The sequence below is a fragment of the Rhinolophus ferrumequinum genome, chromosome 7 (assembly GCF_004115265.2).
Source record: "Rhinolophus ferrumequinum isolate MPI-CBG mRhiFer1 chromosome 7, mRhiFer1_v1.p, whole genome shotgun sequence".
In the NCBI taxonomy this organism is placed as follows: domain Eukaryota; kingdom Metazoa; phylum Chordata; class Mammalia; order Chiroptera; family Rhinolophidae; genus Rhinolophus; species Rhinolophus ferrumequinum.
The window spans coordinates 69,045,337-69,069,297 of NC_046290.1; the positions used below are offsets into that span (position 1 = coordinate 69,045,337).

At 39.9% G+C, this 23,961-nt stretch overlaps 1 protein-coding gene across 1 annotated transcript in view; it reads right to left on the reverse strand.

Moving 5' to 3' along the window:
- The window catches only part of LOC117024613 (uncharacterized), a 69,730-nt gene that overhangs the window by 31,166 nt on the left and 14,603 nt on the right, over window positions 1-23,961 (reverse strand). Inside the window, exon 3 of the mRNA XM_033110023.1 lies at window positions 21,584-21,762. Within this exon, the coding sequence (XP_032965914.1) occupies window positions 21,584-21,762 (179 nt within the window). The remainder of the gene's footprint in view (window positions 1-21,583; window positions 21,763-23,961) is intronic.

The window sequence follows — 23,961 nt, forward strand, 5'->3', positions numbered from 1 at the left end:
GCTGAATGACTGACATCAGGGAAGATGGAAATTTACTAGCCAAATTTAAAGAAAAAGCTTTTGCATAATTGGTGGATGGGACTGAAAAAATGAGTACCATGATTCAGGAAGTACAGCCAATAAGGGACTTCTTCTGTTTGAATTTCTGCTATCTCTGTAAAGTGTGCATTTAAGTTATGACAGCCACTAAACTATGTATAAAAATAAACTTAATTCTGAGCTCGGCCTTTGGATTTCTGTCTCACAGAGTGTTAAACCAAGATTAAAATAAATAAGATGCATCAAATAAGTTGATCTCAACAATATTGTTAAGATGAGAGGGAATATAAAGTGTCTTTTGAATCTGTAATAAGTTTTAATGTTTATTTATTTTTCATGTCATCCTTTCAAATTTACAGTTCTTCTGTAAATTTAATAATATCAATATATCTTATCAGAGCAGCATATAATGTAATTTATAAATTAAGTCCTTTATACCAGGGATGCGTGCTAAAATTTTTCTGAAAGCTTTATATAACAGGTCCAGGGATCACTGTTCTGGATTACTCATTCTAAGAGCAGAAAATTAAAATAAATTGAAGAGATTGAATATGCTTTTCAATTCTTTTAAAAAAATTTTTTTCCCCAAGGAAGAGTGTTTAAGAAAAAACTGCCATCTATTGTTTGTATTTTAAAAAGAAAAGCCACTTTAACACCTGAAAACTAGGAAGGATGTAATTGCAGAAGAAAGGATAAATCGTTAAACTGAAAATAATTTACTTATAAACAGCTTATTACATTGCCCTTTAGAATATATTTTGCTATGGAGTCTTTGAATACCACCATGAAGCAGTACTGGTCTGTATACTCTAATTCTCAAAATCTGTTTTCCAAATGGAATGTGTCACATCTTTGTACTTTTTTTTTTTTTTAATTTGTTAGTATTGTATGAATTTTTACCTTTCCCATGACAGCTATCCTTCTTCATGTCTCCCTGGACACAGCACTCAGATAAAGTACCCCTGGTGCTATCCTTACGGAAACAATGACTTCACAGTGGCCAGAAAGGGAGCATTTTTGCATTTTCCATTTCAGTTTTGGCCCACTCTAACCCCTTGACATTTTTGGTCTCACACAAATACACATTTGGCTCCTCTTCCCTCAGTATATATTGTCCCACCCACCAACTACTTCTTCAAATTATGAAAGTCATTTGAATTCTAAGCCTACCTTTTGTGATACTAGACATCCTTGAATTTGTGGCTCCAATCTTAATGATCAAATTTCATGTTCCTATTTTCTTCATTATTATTGAAAATGTGAAGGTGCAGATTTTTAGAAACAACACCTGAAATATCATTATTTACTTCCACTAACAGAAGAGACTATTGATGAACATTCTCTGTTCATCTCTGTACAATTTTCTAGCTAATTATGTTTTTCATTTCTCATTCAATGTGTATGTTAAAAGAAAAAAAGACCTAACAAAACAAAACCACACTGAAATCTCCACAAAGTTTTACAGTATATAGTATTTTCTCTCTATCTCCAATGCTATCTCTTAGTCATAGGAAATGAGGTAAGTTGGAAGGAACTTTCATGAAAATAAAATCTGTTAAAACTATTGTAGTTTCATCACAATGTCAACAAAGACAATATTTACTGTGCTTTCATTTTCCATGTGTGGCTTAAGCCTCTGCCCTTTGAGAAGTTACGTAACAGAGGTTATCAATTTATGCACATGTGCCAAGATTCTCAACACACAGGATCCTTCAGTGGGAGCAGTCAGGGTCAACTGTGGATGAAATTCATGTTTGGTGCACTCCGTCCCCTAAAAATACCCTCTTTCCATTCCTTAGTCAACAATTTCCTTCCTGCCCTCTCTCCCCACATCACTGGATGGTCAACAGGCCTGTCATGGTCCTCATGCAACATTAATTTCCCCGCAGGAAATTCCTCTCTCACCTCCTGCTCCCACTTATAAGGAAGTGACTCAGTAGAGGGGTGGCGGTCACCTTGAAAAGGCATTGGCTTCTAGTATGCAGCAACAACAAACTGACCAGATCCAGGAAGGGTACAGCATTCTATTTAGCATAGAAAGAATTCTCCAAGAAACCAAAAAAACGACAAATGGAGATTGAGATTCTTCTTGGCTACAGAAGAATTGGCATTCTGAAGGTGTATCAAAGGAGGTTCATAAACTAGAAAAAGAATTAAAAAGGGGTGGGGAAGAGGTGAAATCAGTAATAGCGTGGCAAGTGAGGGGACATGTTTCTTTTCCAGGTCTACAGGTCGACAGAGAGGCAAGGGTGCCTTCAGAAGGAGGGAGAGATGGAATATGTTCTCTCGAGGATATAGAGCTAGATCTTGGAGATGATCAGGAAATTGTGTCAGGCCATGATCTCAAGATGACCCAGGTCTCTACAAGGCTTCTTGATGTTTAGCAGTTTGGAGAAAGTTGTGTATCATTTTTTTTTTTGGAATAACATCTTTAAATGCATAAATCAAAATATATAGGGTTATAAAGGAAACCAACTATACTGAAACACCATTATCAAAATATTAAAGAAAACTTTGTGATATGGTAGCATCTGCTTCTTTAAGAGCACATTAAACAGTAGGATCTGGTAACGGCATTCATTGCTACCTTAGTTTTGAAATAGTGATGAATATAAACCAAATTTTAATATATGAATAATAATTATAACACCAAATACCTATAATTACTGTTATTAAAAAGTTTACAGTACAGCTACTTTTATGGTGGTCTGCTCCCTATTTTACAATTGAAGAAAATTTTAAGTTTCAGTTAGAGGTTAATGAAAATAAAGATGTAACTTTTTTCCCCATCCAAGTTCAAGGACTTTTTAATATTATACCCTCAAGGTCTTTGGACTGCAGGTTAAGAACTTCCATTTCTAGGGGCTGAAGAGATTGGTCCAGGAACTGTGAAGAAGGGCATCTACAGTGGGATAGAGGACGTAAGATTGGTAAAACGCAGTGTAGGAGAGCAAGGAAAAGTTTAGAATTGCAAATGGATAACTAAGATACTGCTGAGATAGATTTTTCTCTCCTTGATTCTCAGTGCATCACCCGAATTCAGCCTCTTATCTCTTGCCTGAACTAGCACTAGATTTCCTGACTTACCCTACAATCCAACCTCCTAGCACCACCCCACAGTCAAAGAATAGCTTAATTTATATTTCAGTTATACTTCTGGGGTCGAAAAATACTCAGTGGTTCTTCACTGCCACCCAAATAGGGTAGAGTCTCCATTAGTCTTCTCCATATACCCCATGATGCAATCAAATTGCTCTGCTTATGGTTCCTTGGTTGCGTCCCAACACATTCCTGTCCAACCTTTCCTCAGGCTGTTGCTTCCATCTAGAATTTTCTTTCCCACATTATATGTGCAGGAATTCTGCCTATGCTAAAAGTTTAAGTTCAACCATCACTCATTAAGAGAGTAGGAACTTTGTTTTATTCATCTTGGTTTTTAGACTAATAGTTAGCTGTGTCCCTTGCACACAAAAGATAGTCAACAAGAGCATTTTATGTTAATGAACAGGAAAGCTAAACATGGGCTATTGAGGAAGTGCCAAGATTATAAAATTTTGAATTTAGGATAGGATTCAAGGTAGTTAGATTCAGCAGCAAGTCTAAAAGAGTGGGAGAAAGAATTCTAATATTTGAGTAGAAGAAATAGAAAGTCAATCAGTAATGAATTGGAGGATTTTCCTCACCCCATGTAATGAAAAGGAGGAGAGAGTAGTGATATTAAAAGATAAGACCCTGCATATTGGTTGAGAACTATGGCAATGAATATCAGCACCAGGGTGGGAAGTCTAGAGAATATCCTTTACAGTAAGGCAACTTTTTCTTAAGGTTCCTTCTTACATAGTTTTGACCCAGGCTTTCCATTTCTTAAATGTTGCTTACCGCTAACCTGTATGAGATTCTGGATGGAAATTCTCATGCTAACCAACTCCAGCTCTCCAGTTCCCATAGCACCCATTACGGAACAAGGCAATCTCATGGCTGATGATATCAGATCTGATGAATTCTCTGTTCCCTATAAATTATTCAAAAGCAATTTCAACTTACCAGAAATGAATTTCCCTTGCTATGGAAAAGGCAAATTCTGGTCATTTTCACCTTAAAGTAACCTATGATACTCAAGACTAAACAGATGGATACAAAATATTTCTCAAGAAATTTGTCCTTTGAAGGCTAAACTGACCTAAATTCATATCTTTTAACCAGATTCAAATGCAATTTGATATCTGTTAGATGAAAGAGCTGGGGGAGAATTAATATTAAACTGACCTTGAGTTCTCTCAATTTCTGACGAAAAGTTTCAAGTTGCAAATGTTCTTTCTGTGCTTTCAGAACACATTTTTCATAGCTAGAGCAGGTACTCCATTTGCAAGCATTTTATTTTAAAATTTCTTGGGTAGAATTTTACGCAGCTCATTCAGCATTATAATTCTTTACAATATGATAAACACATCTGACCCCCACCACACAAAATGGCAGTGAGTACAAAGAGATTTGGGGGCAATAGCCTAGTTTGCCTTGCCATCATGTTTGGCCCAAGGAAACAGGAAATGGCAGCCCTTGCCACTGTGCCATATTTAGGACAAGGATGTCTCAGTTTAAATGGAAACATTATCTTAGTTCTGAGGAAAAAGGGCAGATCTGCAAGCAAATACCCTCCATGTAAATGATGATGACAAACATACCCCAAAGGGAAAAATGCAAATGGCCTAAGTACTTCATGAATAATTTGTCTTACTTGTCTATTCTCACACTTGGACCTGGAGAATTCCTTGTGAAGAACAAAATACACAAACTTTAATTGACTGATTCTCCTATCACGGATTTAGCAGATGTTTTACCGAAATAAGGAGATAAGGCTATTGCAGAGAAAAATAATGTATTATGGAGACATAAAATAATTTCCACCTGAATGAAGCCTCTGACATTTTGGTTAAAGCATCTGAAGAGTGTGAACAGTGGTTGAACAGTCTGAGCAAAGGTTGTTAGGCTTCCGAAAAAAGGCCCTGTTGGTATAACTGCTGCTGCTGTTACTATCGTTAGGCATTACAGCCTACTCGGAAAATCTGTGGAAGAAAGAAGTCATATGCTTTCTCTTCAAATTTTTGATGATAAAAAAGATGAGCGAAATCAAGCATTAAATGTATCAGGCTATATCAGGCAACCAAATAATCCTGCTGTTTTTTGGTTTGTTTATTGGAGTTGGGTCACTGGGTTAGTTAAAAAAAAAAAAAAAAAAAACAACCCAAAAAACCTCAATACCTAATTATAGATGGAAAGTAGATGGGTAAGAAGTCCAAATTTTCTCTTGCTTCTTTGGCCATAGTTTTCTAAATTAAATACAAAGATACCAGTGGACATGCGGGACATACACATTTTCTTCACCATTCCACAAGCATTTGCTGCATTCTCATTGTCTGCTGCAGGAGTTGAAATCACCTCCTCCCAGCCCCCAATCCCACTAACAGAATTTTCTCCTCATTGTGTCCCTGAGAACAGGATAATTTAGGGAGAGCACATTACTGCCCACAAAGTTACACCATCCGTAGAAAAAATAATACTTTACCCTTAAAAAAAAGCCTGACATCCTTTGTTTATTTAATCCCAGAAAGCAAAGTGCTTTTTTATGTGTTATAGATAAAAGAATCAGAAATTACCTATGTCTTTTAAAATTTTTTTTTATATAGGAAACTATTAAAGATCTCTTTAAGACTCCCTAATGTATTGCAGGTTTTTGTCATGCATTCATCTTTCCTTTTCCTCTCAGAAGTGTTTCAGCCCATTCCAATTTTGAAGAACTGACTGAGCTAAGAGAAGTTAGAAGGCCGTACTATTTGAGAGCTGAAGCACTGGTAAAATGTAAATCCTACAGAGCAACAGTTATCAACTTTACTTCATATAACATTCCTGGTGTGTGTGTGTGTTTGTGTGTGTGTGTGTGTGTGTACTTATTAAAAACCATATTCCTGAGCCCCACCCCATAAATTCAGATTTGATAAGTGCCTGGGTGATCCCAATATGTGGCTCTCACACCACATTTTGAAAAACACTGAGCTGGAGATCAGCAGGCAATTTGAAGCGCTATTTTGAAATATGCACAGTTTGTATTTGGAACGTTTGGTTTGTCCCTTTATGCAGAGTCTTTTCTGTTTTCCTGTGCTGCCCACACCCTCCGGGCACTCCCCCATGAGCTAGTGCCACACTGTTGGACTCAACTGCTCACCACCTTCACACTAAGAAATGGAGACACAGCTGCTGTGTTCTAGGATCATCCCTTTCCCTTCCCTCATTTGAACTTTACTTCCTTCTGTATCTTTCTTTACTAAAAGTTTTTTATTAAAATATAGCTAACATACAACATTACATTAGTTTCAGATGTATACTGTGGTTATTCAACATGTATATACCTAATGCAGTGATCACCAAGGTAAGTCCAGCAACCACCTGACACCGTACCACGCTATCACAATATTATTGACTGTACTCCCTATGCTGTACATTGTATTCCATGACTTATTTGTTTTATACTTGGAAAATACCAACCTCTTCTTCCCCTGCACCTTTTCCCCCCTTTTCACATTTTTCAATTACAGTTGACATTCAGTATTATTTTATATTAATTTCAGGTGTACAGCATAGTGGTTAGACATTTGTATAATTTAAGAAGTGATCGCCCTGACCAGTCTAGTACCCACCTGGCACTATGCATAGTTATTACCATATTATTCACTATATTCCTTATGCTTTACACCCCCATGATTATTTTGTAACTATCAACTTGTACTTTTTACTTCCTTCAACTTTTCCACCCTGCCCACCAAACTCTCCCATCTATCTCCCCAACAAATCTAGCACCCATCAGACACTGTACATAGTTATTACAATATTATTGACTATTTTCCTTATGAAATACCCTACATCCCCATGACTACCTTGTAACAACCAATTTGTACTTCTTAATCCATTCCCCTTTTTCACTCATCCCCAATAATCTTCGCATCTGCCAACCATCAAAATGTTCATGTATCTATGAGTTTGTTTCTGTTTTGTTTTTTTATTTTGTTCTTTAGATTCCATATACAAGCAACATGACATTGCATCTGTCTTTCTCTGTCTGACACTCCACCAGCACAATTCCCTCCCGGTCCATCCATGCCACTGCAGATGACAAAAACCCATTGCCTTCTATGACCAAGCAATGTTTCCTTATATATATGTACCATATCCTCTTTATCCATTCTTCCATCAGTAGACACCCAGGCTGCCTCCATATCTTGGCCATTGTAAACAATGCTGCAATGAACATATGGATGCACGTGTTCCCTCGAAGTAGCATTTGGGTTTCTTCAGATAAATACCTTGAAGTGGTAATACTGGGTTCTTTTTTGTATCTTGTTATAGACTTTGTTTTAAAGTCTATTTTGTGAGGTATAAGTATTGCTAACTCAACTTTTTGTTGTTGTTGTTGTTTTCCTTTTCATTTTCATGAAATATCTTTTTCCATCCCTTTACTTTCAGTGTCTGTTTTTCAACCTGAAATGAGTCTCTTCTAGCAGCATAAATAAGGGTCTTGTTTTCTTATCTATTCAGCCCCCTATGTCTTGAGTAGAGCATTTAATCCATTTACATTGAAAGTAATTGTTGATAGATGTGTAGCTATTGCCATTTTGTCATGATTTTAATTTTTTTTCATTTCCCATCTTAAAGAAGTCCCTATAACATTCCTTGTAATACTGGTTTGGTGATGATGAACTACTTTAGCTTTTTCTTGTTTGGTAAACTCTTTATCTGTCCTTCAATTCTAAATGATAGCTTTGCTGGGCAGAGTAATCTTGGTGGTAGGTACTTGCTTTTCACCACATTGAATATTTTATATCTATCCCTTCTGGTCTGCAGAGTTTCTGTTGAGAAATCAGCTGGCAGTCTTATGGGAGCTCCCATATAAGTTACTAGTTGCCTTTCTCTTACTGCTTTTAGGATTCTGTCTTTAACTTTTGCCATTCTAATTATAATGTGTCTTGCTGTGGCCTGTTTGGGTTCATCTTTTTGGGACTCTGCACTTCCTGGACTTGTATGTCTACTTCCTTCACCAGGTTAGGAAAGTTTTCAGTCATTATTTCTTCAAATAGGTTCTCAATCTCTCATTTTCTCTTTTGTCCTTATGGGTATGAATGTTGTTACTCTTGATGGTGTCCCAGTTTTTTTTTTTTGATTCATTTTTTTTTTTTTGATTCTTTTTTCTTTTTGTTGTTCTGATTTGGTGTTTTCTGCTACCTTGTCTTCCAAATTGCTGATTTGATCCTCTGCTTCATTTAGTCTGCTGGTGATTCCTTCTAGTGCATTCTTCATTTCAGATATTGTATTCTTCACTTCTAACTGTTTCTTTTTTATGGTTTCTATGTTCTTTTTTATGCTTGCTATCTCTTTGTTGAAGTTCTCACTAAGTTCCTTGAGCATCCTTATAACCATTGTTTTGACCTCTGTCTCTGATAGGTTGTTTGCCTCCATTTTGTTTAGTTCTTTTTCTGGATTTTTCTCCTGTTCTTTATTTGGATTGGATTTCTTTGTTTCCTTTTTGGCTGCTTCCCTGTGTTTTTTTCTATGTATCAGGTAGGGCTGCTATGTGTCCCAGTCTTTGCCGGGTGGCCTTATATAGTAGGAGTCACGTGGGTCCAGTGGCATAGTCTCCCTGGTCACGTGATCTGGGTACTCCAGGAGTGTCCCTTGTGTAGGCTGTATGTACCCTCCTGTTATAGTTGAGCCTTGATTGCTATTGGCATGTCAGTGGGTGGAATTGACCCTTAGGCTGACTGGTTGTGGGGTTTGGCCACATCCACAGCTTATGGGTGCTGTGCAGGAGGCTTACCCCACTGAGTAGGATTTGCCCCAGTGGGCTCTGGTGCTTGTTGAGACCACCCTATGTTTATGCCACTTGTGGAGCTAGTTGGGCAGTGTTCTGCTGCGGTCTGATGACAACCTCCAAATATATTGGTTCAGGGTCTTCTCGGGAGGAGCTCAGGTGCAGGCCCAGGTCAACCACTGGCTGTGACTGGCCGTGGGCTACCTCGTAGGAGCTACAAAGTGATCCACAGTTGTTTGCTGCCTGTGCTAAACCTTGAGGCACGTGGGAGAGGCCACACTGTAAACCGAGGACGGCTGCCACCAGTACCAGGCCTAGGGTAGCTCCACAAAAAGCCAGGACACCTGGAGGCCTGCTGCCACCTGCTGTCTCCCTTAAGGTTCAGCCACTGATAAAGCTTAGTGCAGTAGGCTAGTTTGGTGAGGCAGGCTCTTAAGGAGTCACTAGAGTGGGAAGCGTTGTGGTCACCAGGTTAACATAGATTCTAGTTTCGTGCCAGTGCTGAGCCTGTTGCTACTCAGCAAAAGCCTCAGAGCACATCAAGGCCAGTTGCTGCCTGCCAGCGGCTGTGGACTCAGATAGTTTTCCAAGAAAGAGTGCAATGTGGGAGGGGCTGGCTGCACTAGTAGAGAAAGTGCCTCCAGTTGTGCGTGAATTAGGTGGGATGGGGTTCCAGCTGAGTCAGTGGGGCAGACTAGGGGAGTTCGCCAGGCCAATCCGATTCAGATTTGGCCTGTGGGGGCGGGCTCAACACAGAAAAGATGGCGCCTGCCTGCTGGCTGCAATGGAAATGGACTCCTCACCAGGAAAATGCTGACTGTTCTCCAGTCTTCCCCCGAAGCTACACTCCTCGTCTGCATCTGTATATCTCTGAGTCCCCCTACCCCAAGTCACCTTATCTCTGCTGGAACCCAAGGTGAGTGCCTGCAAGCGAGTGAGTCTGTGAGCGGGTCGTTTAAGAGGATGTCTGGGTTTCCTGCGGCTTTCTGTCCCACCCAAATGGCCGGAACTTCCACTGTTTCACATCCAGATGTGTTGTGGGGGCTCCTCTTCCCAGCAGCAGTACTCTTGGCTGGGGAAGCCAGTGTGGGGCTGGGGTCCTTTTCTCCTCTGAGGGGAACTTCTGCAGCTGAGAGATCCCTCCCAGTTCTCAACTGCCACATGGAGGTTTGGGGTTAGCCAGTTCTGCATCTCCACCTCTCCTACCAATCTCAATGTGTCTTCCTCTTCATATCCTTAGTTATAAAACTTCTGTTCAGCCAGACTTCAGATGATTTTTCCAGGTTGATTGTTCTATAATTTAGTTGTAATTTCAATCTGTTCATGGAGGGATGAAGGCACAGAGTTTATCTACTTTGCCATCTTGGATCTCCCCACTTAAGTATCTTTCTTTATACCAGGTAGTAAGTAGCAGTTAAGAAGCAACCTGATGAACTGCATAATGCTTTATTAAGACTATAATAATTGCAAATAGCTTAACACTCCTTCTCAGTTTGTGTTAGATGTTTCCTGTGCCAAAATCATTCTCCCAGATTTTTGTTTTACCTTAAATATTATCTTCTCAGGCAAGCTTCCTTGACCATTCCTTGAAAATAGCCTCCCAACACCCACCCCTCCCTCGGCCATTCTCAAACCCAAACATTTATCAGTATATGAAACTTTCTTGTTTCTTTCCTGTCTCTTCCCACAGTAAAGTGTAACTCCATGGCTTTGTCTACTATTTTTACAGATCCATTCCTGGCATATAGTAAATTTTCATTAAGTATTTTGCCAATACTTGAATGGACATGAATTCCTCCCAGAAACATCTTTTAACAGTGGACATGGCACCATGGCCTTGCCTTTATCCCTGGGCAATCCAGATACTGACTGGGGCAGTCCAGGAAGAAAGCCATTTTGGGAAACTGGCTTCCTTCTAGTTTACATCTTGAACTTGGCAGGGGAAGTTTATATCTTGTTTTAGGGGAAGAAGCAGAAGGTGGTAGGAGAAAGCCAAAAAGGCAGAGAGGTGCATTTCTTCCCATTCTAAAATGTCCTTTTTAATTGAGACTTTTTAATACAGGACAAATAGTTCCAACAGGTTATCATCCTAAGAAATGAGGTCCTCTCATGGGCAGACAACTTCCCTTTGTACCTTTACACCCTCCTAACCCAGGACTAGCTGCTTAGTGCCATAACAGGGCTATTTTAGGGGACGTTACCCCAAGTTGGAAGTTCAAAGCAATTATAAATAGGAGGATTTCAGGCAAACATCAGCCACCTGGTTTAAGTGCTAGATCTTATGTTGTAAATTATGTAATTATTAATCCACATTTCTGTGTTTTGGAAAAAGAGGAAGTTTAATTTTTTTTCTCACTCTATTCTGGAATTAACAAGAATTTTGTGATTCAAACTACATACTGTCCATGTTAGGCTCTGAAAAATGATCTGTGAGTAAGCTACTCCACCTACTGGGTATCTCTTAAATTACAAAGCAAGGTTCCAATGCGGTATTGAAACTTAGAGATGAATTTATTGGAGATGTTATTGGAAACCGGTAGATTCCCTATTCTACTGACCACATGCACATATTGACTTGCTCCATGCTTTCTGAGTGCCACAAGCATTCTTCCATTGATGGGGTATTTATTTGCTCCATTCCTGTAAACTCAGCAAATGATGCTCACAAATCTTTCTTAATAGTTTTACTGTTTGTGCCTCTTGAGTCTCATTGTTTTTTCACTAGGGGCTGATACAGTTAGGATCTGGGACAAGTGAGATGGGCAGCAAGAGAAGGCTCATCTCTGGCCGGTACCTGCAGGGTGAGGTCAAGCTTTGAGATGTGAGCCTGGGAAATGGGTCAGGGACTGCACTTTTCAGGGGCTGGAAGTTTGCAGGTAGGCACAAGACTGGGGACAAAAGCACTGGGATGAAACCTTGCTGTAGTGAAGAGAAAGAACGTGGTCTTTTTTTGCCAAGCAGATCTGAGTTTGAATCTGTACTCAATTGTCAGCTATCTGAACATAGACAAGTTACTTAGAATGGGGTAAAATGGGTCCAAGAGCTGGAACCTCGTATTTGAAACTTTATGCCAGACCCTGTAATTACTGGTTCACATATGTTACTTAGTTTAATACATATAAGAACCTTACCAGGTAGGCATTATCATGTCCCATTAAATGTTGGTGGCTCATTGTCTTTCTCATCCTATACTCTCTTCCTGAATAATCTAGGCATGATTGTAATTTCAACAACCGCATGTATAACAAAAGCAGACTCCTGATTCCTGGTAGTGGGTTAGGAAAGAAAGTGGAGGAAGACAGAGTTAGAGAACTCTTTCTAAGAGTTCGCTTTAGAAAGGGAAAAGAGAGAGTAAGTTAGTCCCCAAAAAATGTGCATTCAAGGGAGTTTCCTCTCCTCCCTCAGGATGGTAGAGACAAATATGCCTTTAGATGGGAGAAAGGTGAGATCAAAGATAAGTCCAGACAAGGCCAGTCATAGCAAGGTAGGCCCACTTTCCCAGTAAGAGGCTTATATCCAGCACGCAATTACTTCAGAGCAGCATATGACTCCATTGACGACTCCCACCTTTTTGAAACACAGTCTGGGCTCTAGGAACATAAGACTCCCTTTATTTTCCCTTTGCCTTGTTGGCTGTTTCTGTTCAGCCTCTTAATGCTGGATCTTCCTCTTTACACCAGATTTCTGACTGGCTCTGTCCTCTTCCCAATGACTCTGACCTAAACTCTCTTTTTTTGTAATCTACATGGTGACCTCAGGCAAATAGTGCCATCTCTATATGCAAATGGTTGATACAGCTGAACCTCTTGCAAGATCACTTTCCAGATTTTCAGCATTCTATGTCCTCCACATGGTCACCTGCATGTTCTATAGGCATGGAACCATTTTGGTCACAAGCAGGACTATAAGGTGTCATCAGAAATCAACTATATTGTTCCTTATGCCGCCCATTCAAACCCATTCTGTGGGCCTGGTGTTTCTTTGCTTCTTCGATCAATTCTAGGACACATCCCAAGAATTACCCATTTTCTGGCAACTCTTAGTTTACTAAAAGACATAGTATAAAATTATAGTAGTCTTCTCACACACCCTTATTTTCAGTTTCTCTTCCCACGGTTTTAGTTACCCATGGTCAACCACGATCCAAAAATATTAAATGAAAAATTCCAGAAATAAACAATTCATAAATTTTAAATTGCAGGCCATTCTGAGTAGCATGATAACATCTTGTGCCTTCCCACTTCGTCTCACCTGAGACATGAATCATCCTTGTGTCCAGTGTCTGTACCCGTTGGTCACTTAGTAGCCATCAAGGTTATCAGATCCATTGTTGGTATCATAGTGCTTCTGTTCAAGTAATTCTTATTTTACTTAATAATGGCCCCAAAGCACAATAGCAGTGATGGATGGCCACTTTATATGCCAAAGAGAAGCCATAATGTGTTCACTTTAAGTGAAAAGGTGAAGAAGTTTCTCGACTTAATGAAAGAAAAATAGCGTATGCTGAGGTTACTGAGAGCTACGGTAAGAATGAATCTTCTGTCCACAAAATTGTGAAGAAGAAAAAAGAAATTCATGCTAGTTTTTCTGTTGCACCTCAAACTGCAAAAGTTAGAGCCACAGTGTATAATAAGTGCATAGTTAATAAGGAATAGGCATTCCATTTGTGGGTGGAAGCTATGCACAAAAAATGCATTCCAATTGACGGCAATATGTTGCGCCAGAAAGCACTGAGCCGAGGAATCCCCTGAAACAGTGACATCAAGCCATTTACTGTAAGGGATGGTTACACAGATTCAGGATGGATTTACACTAAAAAATATAAAAATCGCTGCAGAGGCTGTGTCTGCTGATGAAGAAGCTGCTGCCACAGTCACAACAAAATTGAAGAATCTGATTAGGGTTTGGTACTATCATTGGTTTCAGGCATGCATTGGGGGTCTTGGAAGGAATCTCCAAAGATATGAGGGAATGATTTTATTCTAAGATTGGAGGCTGTAGAGCTAGACTGAACTTCAAAACCCACACTCTATTCTACTTCACCCGGTCTCCACTTAGTTTTAGAGCTTTACAACTTTTAAAAGTGAATTGTTAGCATCTTGGCAATTTTGGAAAGAAATATCATTCACTTTCCTTTCATAAAAGGAAATCAAAGATTAACAAGCCTCATTTACAAAAGAGATTTAAGATGCCTGACTGAAATACTTTTATTTCATGCTCCAAATTTTACTCTTTATTGAAAACGAAGTCTCACACTATTGTGTGCCATTTACTCCCTTGAACTCCTCCTCCAACATAGCAAGTAAATACGCTGTGACGCTCAGGACTCCTGAATAGAGACAAGTATTTAAAGCACAACACTGCTTTTTTCTTTGAGCATCTGTAAAGCCCAGTGTGTGAAGTATCTCCCAGCATTCCCTTCTCCCCCCCACACACCCACACTTGAGTTCTTGCATACATAGATTCACAGAACAAAACAAAAACTGGCTTGTTCTGCTATAATGTACAGAGAATGCTTCCTTTTGTTTTTAACCTGGTTGAATATTCAGTCTTATCCTTCATAAAGTTCAATTTCTCTGTTGGTACCTATGGGCTAGATATACCAACATTTAGGAGCAGACGGCTTATAAGGTAAATGTGTCCATCAGGTATTCCTTTTTCTGTATCTTCAAATTTCTTCTCTCTGCTTGACTCTACCCTCAGCAGCCTTCACACTTAAACTGGTATCTCACACTTTAAAAGCTATAACAAAAACACTTTCCTCATCCCTCCATCCTTTTCTGCTGTCATTGAACTTGTCCCTTGGTAATGGCAGATTAGTTAATTAGTACCAATTCTATCATTGGTAAAAAGCTGAAATATATATATATATATATATATATATATATATATATACACACACACACATATATATACACATACATATATATTATATATACACATATATGTTATATATAATACATATTATATATATATATATATATATCTTTGAATAAATCAGAGAGCTTGTAAGACAGTGAAGAACAATGGGGCTAAAATCAATAGATGAGCCAATATTGGGGTCACTTCCAGTTGATGAGGCTGAGAAGTCAAGCAAAGCTTTCAACAGACTCATGAAATTCAGATCGCATCAATCAGGCTCTGAGTTACAACTCTGAAGCATAACCCTGGGAATTAGGTAAATGGCAAGAAGAGCAACCCTCACAAGGACTGAAGGTTGCCTTCAGCACTGATTAGATTAAGATGCCCCAGGATTACTGCCCTTATCCTTTTAACAAAAACAAAATTTCAGAAACAGCAGACCTATAAGGGATCCTGCTTGACCTAAAGGGGATATTAGCATGTTCAAAAATAAAAGACAAGTCTAAACTTTCCAGCATGAATAGGAAATTATATTAAGAAAAAATGAAATGGAAACTAGAACTGAAAATATAAGTATTGAAATCAAGGACTTTTTGGAGTCATTTTGCTATCAAACTAGGCAGTTGGAAGTAGGTCAGAAGAATGTATATAGAATAAAGCACAAAGGGACAAGAAAAGTGTTCTTTAGACTTTCACTGTTTCTATTGAGAAGTTAACAGTCTTATTATTACAATGAAAGCCAAAATAAAATGGAAAGACATATTCAACGTTTTGAAAGAAAACTAACCAATCTATGATTGAATTCTATATCCTGTAATGAATTCTTAAAGTATTAAGGAGAGATAATGATATTTGTCAATGATAACTGAAAAGTTCATCATGAGCAGATCTCCAACTAAATAGCCTTCTTCTGGAAGAAGGAAAATGTTGTCAGGTTAAACACTGGAAGATGCAGGAAGAGATGAATACCAATAGGAAAGGCAGACCTGTGGGTAAGTATAAAACACCATTGATTGTGTAAAAGAATGCTATAATATCTCACAGGATTTGCAATCTGTGTAGAATTAAAATATATGAAAACAGAAACGTATTACTTAAGACATAGCTAAATTAGATGTTGTAATGTCCATAAAATAGTATAAGTACTAATTTATATTCAACTCTAATAAATCTAAATGTATGTTGTAATATTTTTGATATTCACTAAAAGGATAGTAAAAGAATGAACAATTAGCAATATAAATGGAGTCATAAAACTGATCAATTGAAAGTAGGCAAGAAAGGTGAGGAAAAGAGAGTAGAGAAACAAATTGAAAGCAAAACTAGAAATAGTAGATGTAAATCTAAATATATCAGTAATTAGTTAAATTAATTGTAACTGGACTAAATGCTCTTCAGTTATCACTCTATTTCTCTAGTCTCTTTCATAGGCAAGCTTTTCAAAAGACTGGTCTACAAATGCTGTTTACATTTTTCTAATTCACATGAACGAATGGTTTCTTTCTCAGCTCTCTCTATGTAACTCAGACCTCTCCTGCCAAAGTTTTTAGTGATTTGCATAATGCCAAACCCAATGGATGCCTCCCAACACTCATTATATAGTATGGCCTTTCAGCAACACTGGGAAACACTGATCACTTTCCTTCTTTAAGCTTTATTTATTTTGTTTTGGTCTTGGTTCCATGACACACATTTTCCTGGGTTTTATTTTTACCTTTCCTGGGTTTTATTTTTACCTCTCTGGACACCTCTCTCAATCACTCTTCCTATCCCCTCCTTCTCTGTCCACCCTGGGGGTTGAAGTTGAGGGCTCTCTTTCATCTCACTTTATATATTCTCCCTTAGCAATCTCACCAATTTCTGTATCTATGCTACAACATAGATAGTATGTACAATACTATAAATGCTATATGTACACACGTATATGCTATATGTATGTATACATATATCTCACAGCAGTTCAATGTGAATTAGTGATATCACCTTACTCAATACCTTTGTGACCTGCTCCTTCTTCAGTAAATGATACCTTATTCAACCAGTTACTTTTGCCAGAAACTTCAAAGTCCTCCTTAATTGCCCCTATCTCTAACACATTTAGTCCATTGCGAAATCCTGTTGGTTTTAGCTTCTAAATTCGTCTGGAGACCTGCCCACTTAGCTTCATTATTCCCACACTAGTCAAAACCACACCACTATCTCCTATTCCCTAGACTTGCACTAGCTTCCTAACTGGTTTTTCCATTCCACTCTTGTCCCCTCCAATTTATTCTTCACATTACAGTCAAAGTGATCTTTTTTTTAAACACTTAATACTTATTTTTTTAAATTACTTTCAGGTGTACAAAACAATATAATAGTTAGACATTTATATCCCTCACAAAGTGATAATGCCCCTCCCCCAATCTGCTACCCCTCTGACATCGTACATATGTTACAATCCCATTGACTCTATTTCCTATGCTGTACTCCACATCCCGTGACTATATATATTAAATTATAGTTGACACTCAATATTATTCAGCTTCAGCTTCAGGAGTACAGTGCAGTGGTCAGGGATCTACACCGTCCATGAAATGGTCTCCCCAATAAGACAAGTGTCCGTCGGATACCCTACAAAATCTTTGCAACACTGTTGATTATATTCCCCAAACTGTCTTTCATATCCCCATAGCAATACTGTGGCTACCAATTTGTGCTTTCTAATCCCCTCACCATCTTCCTCATCCCCACCACTCTCCCCAGAATGACCTTTTGAAAATTCCTTTGCCTAAGACATTTTGGTGCCTTTCTATTATAGTTAGAACATCCAAAAATCTCTGTCCTTGACTCCGGGTCTGAGTTGCCCGCCTTCTACCTACCTCTTTAGCCTGAGCTCCTGCCTTCCCTCCCCTCCCCCTTGCGCTTTACCTTAGCTACACTGGGCTTTCTCTGAGTTCCTTACACTGTGCAAGCTTTTTTCCAGCTCAGGGACTTCACACATGTTGTTTCTTCTGCGTGGAGAATGCTCATCCCAACTTTCTGTATGGCTAACTTTTATTCAACCCCCAGGCTTCAGCTAAAATACATCCTCAAGAAGGAATTCGTAACACACTCCTCCTTCTTCTAATTTATACTAGATCCTCCATTTTACTCTCGTGCCAATTGTTAACTTATTTCTTTTCAGCTCCGAATTCACCCCTCAATATATGCTCTGCAGTAATGGATGGAATTCCTTTACAGTCAGCATGGTGTTAAGCTTTCTTAGTAGAGAGTGGTAGAGGAACATTTCAGGAGGAAGGGGGCTCCTGCTCTTTCCAGCTGCTCACGAAGGGTCTGCAGTGTGGGTATGTGGACATCTGGGGGTCCTCTGTCCCAGTTATGTACCCAGAACACCCTGTCCCTGGAGACCCTGCAGTTCCAGTGTGGCATGGGGATCACCTTCCTGTGACCCTGTCCATATGGACAGCTATATTCCAGGTCTTCTGCCAGCCCTGGCGCCCTGATCCCTCTCCTCACTTCCCTTCTCCCCTAGGTTTGTCTCCTGCACTCCTACCTCACACCACTACTCTCTAGACAGGGCCTTTCTGAAAGGGCAGCTCATGTTCCAGGGCTCCTGCCACACTGGCTTCCCCATTCCTTTTCCATACCCAGGAACCAGGCACCAGCTAGCAGCTTTGATTCCCTTGCCCCAGCTGTGCCTTTTGGGGGGTTGCTTCCTGTTTGCCCTGTGACTTCAGACTAGCTCTGGCCCAGCAAACCAGTGAGCTGCTCTGCCATCCAGTGGTTTCAACTCCATTTCCCAAAGAGATGTGAATCCCCAACCTGAGAGGCCAGTCTCCTTTAAGTTTGTCCTTCCTTGGGTACTCTCCTTTGGTACCATATAGTTTTCTCAGAGCCTATAGTTATTCTTTTGTCATTGTTTAATAATTCTTTATGTTAAATTTCACTTGTTTAAATCACTGATTCTATCTCTTGGATCCAACTGCTACAATTTTATTCTCCCACCCCATAATTTTCCTTATAGTACCAATCACAATTGCCTATTTATTTATGAATCTATTTCTTAGTATCAGTCTCTTCTATGGAACTATACCCACAAACAGAGCAGGTAATATGTCTGTTTTTTTGTGTTGCCAGTGTTGCCACTTAGCATAATGCCTGGCTCATAAAAAGCACTCGATACATATTTGTTGCTTGAATGAATACTGTCTGACTGAATTCACTTTCTGCTAATTCATTCTGTTATGGTCTTCTTAGGCCCCATTAATTCTTCTAAGTCATTGCTATCTGTTCCAAAGATCGTAATGTATTCTGGCATTTGTAGCACCACAAGGGATCTGATTTTAGCTCTTTATGAACAAAATAAAGTTGTATTTTTATATTTTACCATCTCCACATTAAAACATATTGTAGCAGTGATGGGCACAACTAGTTACTCAGGATGGTTTGTTTCGTAGTTGTGTCCTAACTTACTGTAAGAGTCACATTTCTTTTCCAAAGAGGACTAGAAGTAGTTTAAAAAAATAGATTTTAGGGCGGCCGGTTGGCTCAGCTGGTTAGAGCGCAGTGCTCGAAACACCAAGGTTGCCGGTACGATTCCCACATGGGCCAGTGAGGTGTGCCCTCCACAACTAGAGTGAAAACAACAGCTTAACGTGGAGCTGATGAGTCCTGGAAAAACACACTGTTCCCCAATATTCCCCAATAAAAATTTTTTAAAAAAGGCAAAAACTGCAATTACTTTAAAAAAATAGATTTTAATTCCAACCACTATGCCACCACACAATTAATTTTTCATATTGATTCTACCCCAAGATTCATATGCTCAAATCCCTGCAGGGCTTAGTGGGTGATTTAAAGGACTGGGCTCAGTGTAAGGAAATGAGGAGTAGTTGTGATTATGGCAAGTTGAATAGCACATGCGTCACCCGAATGCCTTTAATTAAAAAAATTATAAAAGCACTGCAGAAGCCAAACATAACACGTGCAGGCAGCACCAGTCCCATGACTGCCTCCTGGCAAACCCACACCTAAAACACCGACTCCAGAATCTGTTCTGAATTTCAAGAACTAGGAATCTTAAAATATGCGGTGCTCAACGTCGGGTGGCTTGACGCATTTATTTTGCTGAAGAAGGGCATTAAAGAGAAGCTTGCATCTACTATGGTCACCTTTTCATAAGAGGAAACAAAACTTGTCAACAAAAGGTAGAAAGGACCCCATCTGAGGGTCAAGAACCATCGATCCCACAAAAGAAAAATTGGCAACCCTGTGTTATTGCTTTTATTTTGTCTTCTGATTTATAGACGGGAATAAACTTTGTGGTGGAACTTGCCCAGGTTACCAATCAGTTCTATCCTAAGTACCTTGAAAGCTTAAAAAGTGCTTTTTAGGACACAGTTTTAGGACTCCACTCAGGAGGTAAGGGGGAAGAGATAGCTTGCGTGTATTCTTTGCAAAACTCCTCAGGGGCTTCTGAAGCATACCCAGGTTGGGAACTTCTGGTCTGTTCCACTTGAACACTCAGAATACAGAGAAAAAAGCTGGGCCATAATTTCTCATCCTGATGACAGAGAATCCTATTTTCCTGCACTGGAGGGAGACAAAGGTTTATCAAAGTAGCTGCATGGCTCACACTGCCACGAGAGGCAGACACCGCCTAGTCTGTGTCACAAATAAGTGATCACAATCTTGGAATAGAGAGTCTTCACAATGATTCGATATGCACAATTATTCCTCATTTGAAAAAATGTATTGATGTCTTTCATGATATATTCTTTTCCTTGTTCCAGAAAGGAACTAAAGTCATTTAAAAAAACTACATAAAACACACAGAAAAGAAGCTTGAAATTAAGAAACGGCGGCAAGGTAAAACCAAGGCAAAAATGATAAGACTATGTCATGAATTAGGTAAACACCCCACGCTCCTGTTTAACACTTACTATGGGTGGGTCACACCTGTGGTTTGGAGGGAGGCCAGCAGGGTGGGGGACAGCAGGAAGCAGTGGGCCCTCTGTTGACCTGGACAGTTCACACGTTCCCAAGAGTGGGAGTCCCTATTTGCTCCCACTAACTGTTAAGGAATTTCTCAAGAGAAGTTGAAAACTGAGATGTCTATGTGCAATCTGAATTTTACGTTCACATCAGATTAAAATAATTCAGCAGTGTATTGTACAGGAAACATTTCCTCTGACAAGACAGTGTCGTCTGAACTGCACATCAGAATCACCTGAAGTGCTTGCCCCAGATCACAGGTTCAGGCCCCATCCCAGACGTGCTGAACGAGAAACGTCCGGGAGAAGGACTGGGTCTGCGTATATTGAGAACATTACCCAGAATATTCCAACCTTCACTTAGAAACCACTGCGCTAATGAAATCTGGGAAATGAAATGAGGTGTTCCAGGCAGCTTCTAGGGAGATGGGCTTCAGAAGCTTTGCTGATGTGAGTTGCTGTAACCTAGGGAACAGTGCCCAGGCATGGCCATCCAGTGAGACGCTAGCTATGCTTTGCCTTAGCCCCCCGTGATTTCTCTAGGGCATGGAAGCATGAAGTTTGGTTCTCATTTTCTTGGCTTTGATAAGGAAGTTTTCACAGAGGATCTGAAAATAGGAATAAACGAGATAGAAACTTATGCCAGCCTTGATTTATGCAGCGGCAGAGGAAATAAATTACAATTCTCTGAACCTCTGAAGAAGGAAAACTTCTTTAAAAGTCACAGAAGAGAACGTTGTTTCCAGAATCCTGCTACTTTCCGAGGCAATACTTTGGTAATGGACTGACCGCACTTCCCAGGGTGTCTTGCTCTTTACCACTGCAACCCTTACCCCTCCCATCAATTTACCTTCTTATGTCTGTAATAGTGGAGCCAGCCGTCATGCTTTAGTACAAACCACCTCTTCCTCCAACCCTTCACGAACCCGGAGTGAGTCCTCTTATGCAGGTAGCCACGGCAGGTGGGCCACGGGGTGTTGGGACAACGGCTGATGTCAGATCCCACCACCAGCGTCAAGATGTCTGGGCCTAGAGGGATGAATTTTGGATAGCTCAGTGGCTGAATCTTACAGTCAGCGGGAATGATGGTTGCTTTCCAGAAAAAATGGATGGAGAAAAGGTTACAGTTTTCACAAATGGAATAAATGAAATAGAATCCTACAACTGGAACGAATCAGGGTTCTTTAGTACTTGAACCCCTCATGTCGATGAGGAAAATAAAAGCTGGGGATGTAAAGAGACTTTTTGGGGAACCCTAGTTCTTAAGAAGTTGAATGAGATGTGGGACCCAGGCTTCCTAGTTCTATTGCAGAACTCTGTTCCACCACACAGCCTTATTGGGTCTGATCATGAATGACTCAAGTCTGTTGCTTCTCACTGTCTATAAAAACGTCAGACAAAATCTATAATACTTTTTTGGTCTTTCTAAGAAGGAAGATAGGTGATACTTGAGTTTTCTATCTCACTTTTGTTCAGGATACTTAGCTATCTTCCTGCGTTAGCTAAAGAGAGATCTAAACCACTGCTAATATATCTATCGTCGATGTTAACGCTCGTCAAAATCAATTGCAAACCTTTGAACTTGGAAGTAGACAGAAAATCTAAGGGAGTTAAGGCACAAGTGTTTTTTCTCCCTTTTCTTGCCTATCCAACTTAGAGCTGAGGGGTGGCCCCTTAGTTTCCAGGTGCCTGTCCTCTCTTTCTTAGAGTGCCTCTCTTGGGGCCTGGACCTCAGTGGTACCCCCTTTCCTATAGGCTCGGTATGGTACATAACTTGGGGGAAATTGTCCCTGTCCCTTATCATATGAGGTCACTGTGTACCAATTGTACTTTGATCCTGCCAGCATGGACACAGACTTTCATCATACACCTATCTCTTGATGCCTCCAGAAAATTCTCTGAATGTCATTCAGACAGACAGCAACCCTGACATGCTTCGAACACTGCAAATGGGGTATGACTTCATTTACAATTCCTCTGAGAGGCAGGCCACATCCCTGAAGGGGCACATTTGGCCTTGGCAGCGCTGACTTCATCATGATGTCTGACATTGAGATTACCGATCTGTTTAGAGCTGTCTATGGAAATGGGGGTCAGTGAGGAGACTCCTCTTATATAAATGACAAGCTCCAACCCAGGGGATCATTCCTGGCTGAGCCACATGGCCCTGAAAATAAAGATTTGTCCCAGAAAGGCTGACACAGTCTTAACTTTAGCAGCATGCAAAGCACCTTGGTAATTAAATAACTCTGTGTGTCAAGATAATTCTTCATTGCCATGTAAATACATTTTAATTTATTGAACTGCCCTTAAGCTCCTGTCAAAAACACATCCATAAAAATTAGAAGAAATGCTCCAGATTGACCAGCAACCCACAAATGTCTTTGTCTTTGGACTTCAGTCCCCAAAGAACTGCGCTCCTGGACTAATATGCATAGTTGACACATCTGCCAATTTATTTATGTACTGCTGCAGCGGGCTGCTCCTTGAGGTCATTTTCCTTTTGCTTACACAGCCTGCACATGAGTTTCTCTGATACCGATCAGGCTAAGCTTGAGTTTCAGCAGGCCATAAACATGACTTGGTTCACCAACACATTCTCTCTGGGGCAGGGTACAGATGGTTCTACCGCAGCAGAGTGTCGTCATATGAAAGGCAAGTTTTTCACATTCAGAATTAGGCCATGATCCTGATGCATGCGGAGTCGCTGAGTTCCCAACAGCTGTGGGGGGATGGTGGTTTTATCCTCTTTGCAGGTTCTTTCAGGGGCCAAGGGGACCTGGGCCTTCACAGAGACTTTAGAGTTTTGATGTTATCTCCAAATTAAATTATTTATAGTCATTGTAGTGAGTGTGTGTGTAAAGAAGTAAATGTAGAAACAATGAAAACCTCCTGGTTTTGTTATTTATCTATTAATTTCCTGGGATCCTAAAAATATGGAAATGTCCTAATTCAGTGCTTCTCAGACTCAATGTAGGTGCAAATCCTCTGGTGGGTTTGTTATAAAGCATATCCTCATTCTGAAATTGTGAGATGAGGCCTGAGATTCTGTCTTGGTTATAAGCTCTCAGGCGATGTCAGACCACACTTTGAATGGCAAGTCCCCAGGTGTCTCTCAGTTGCTGAGAGGCTTAGTTCATGAGCACAGCCTTTGTTACCAACCACTAGGCTTCTTCCTTTCCTTGACTGTGATATTTCGTTTCATTTCCAGCCTCAGTATTTTGCAAC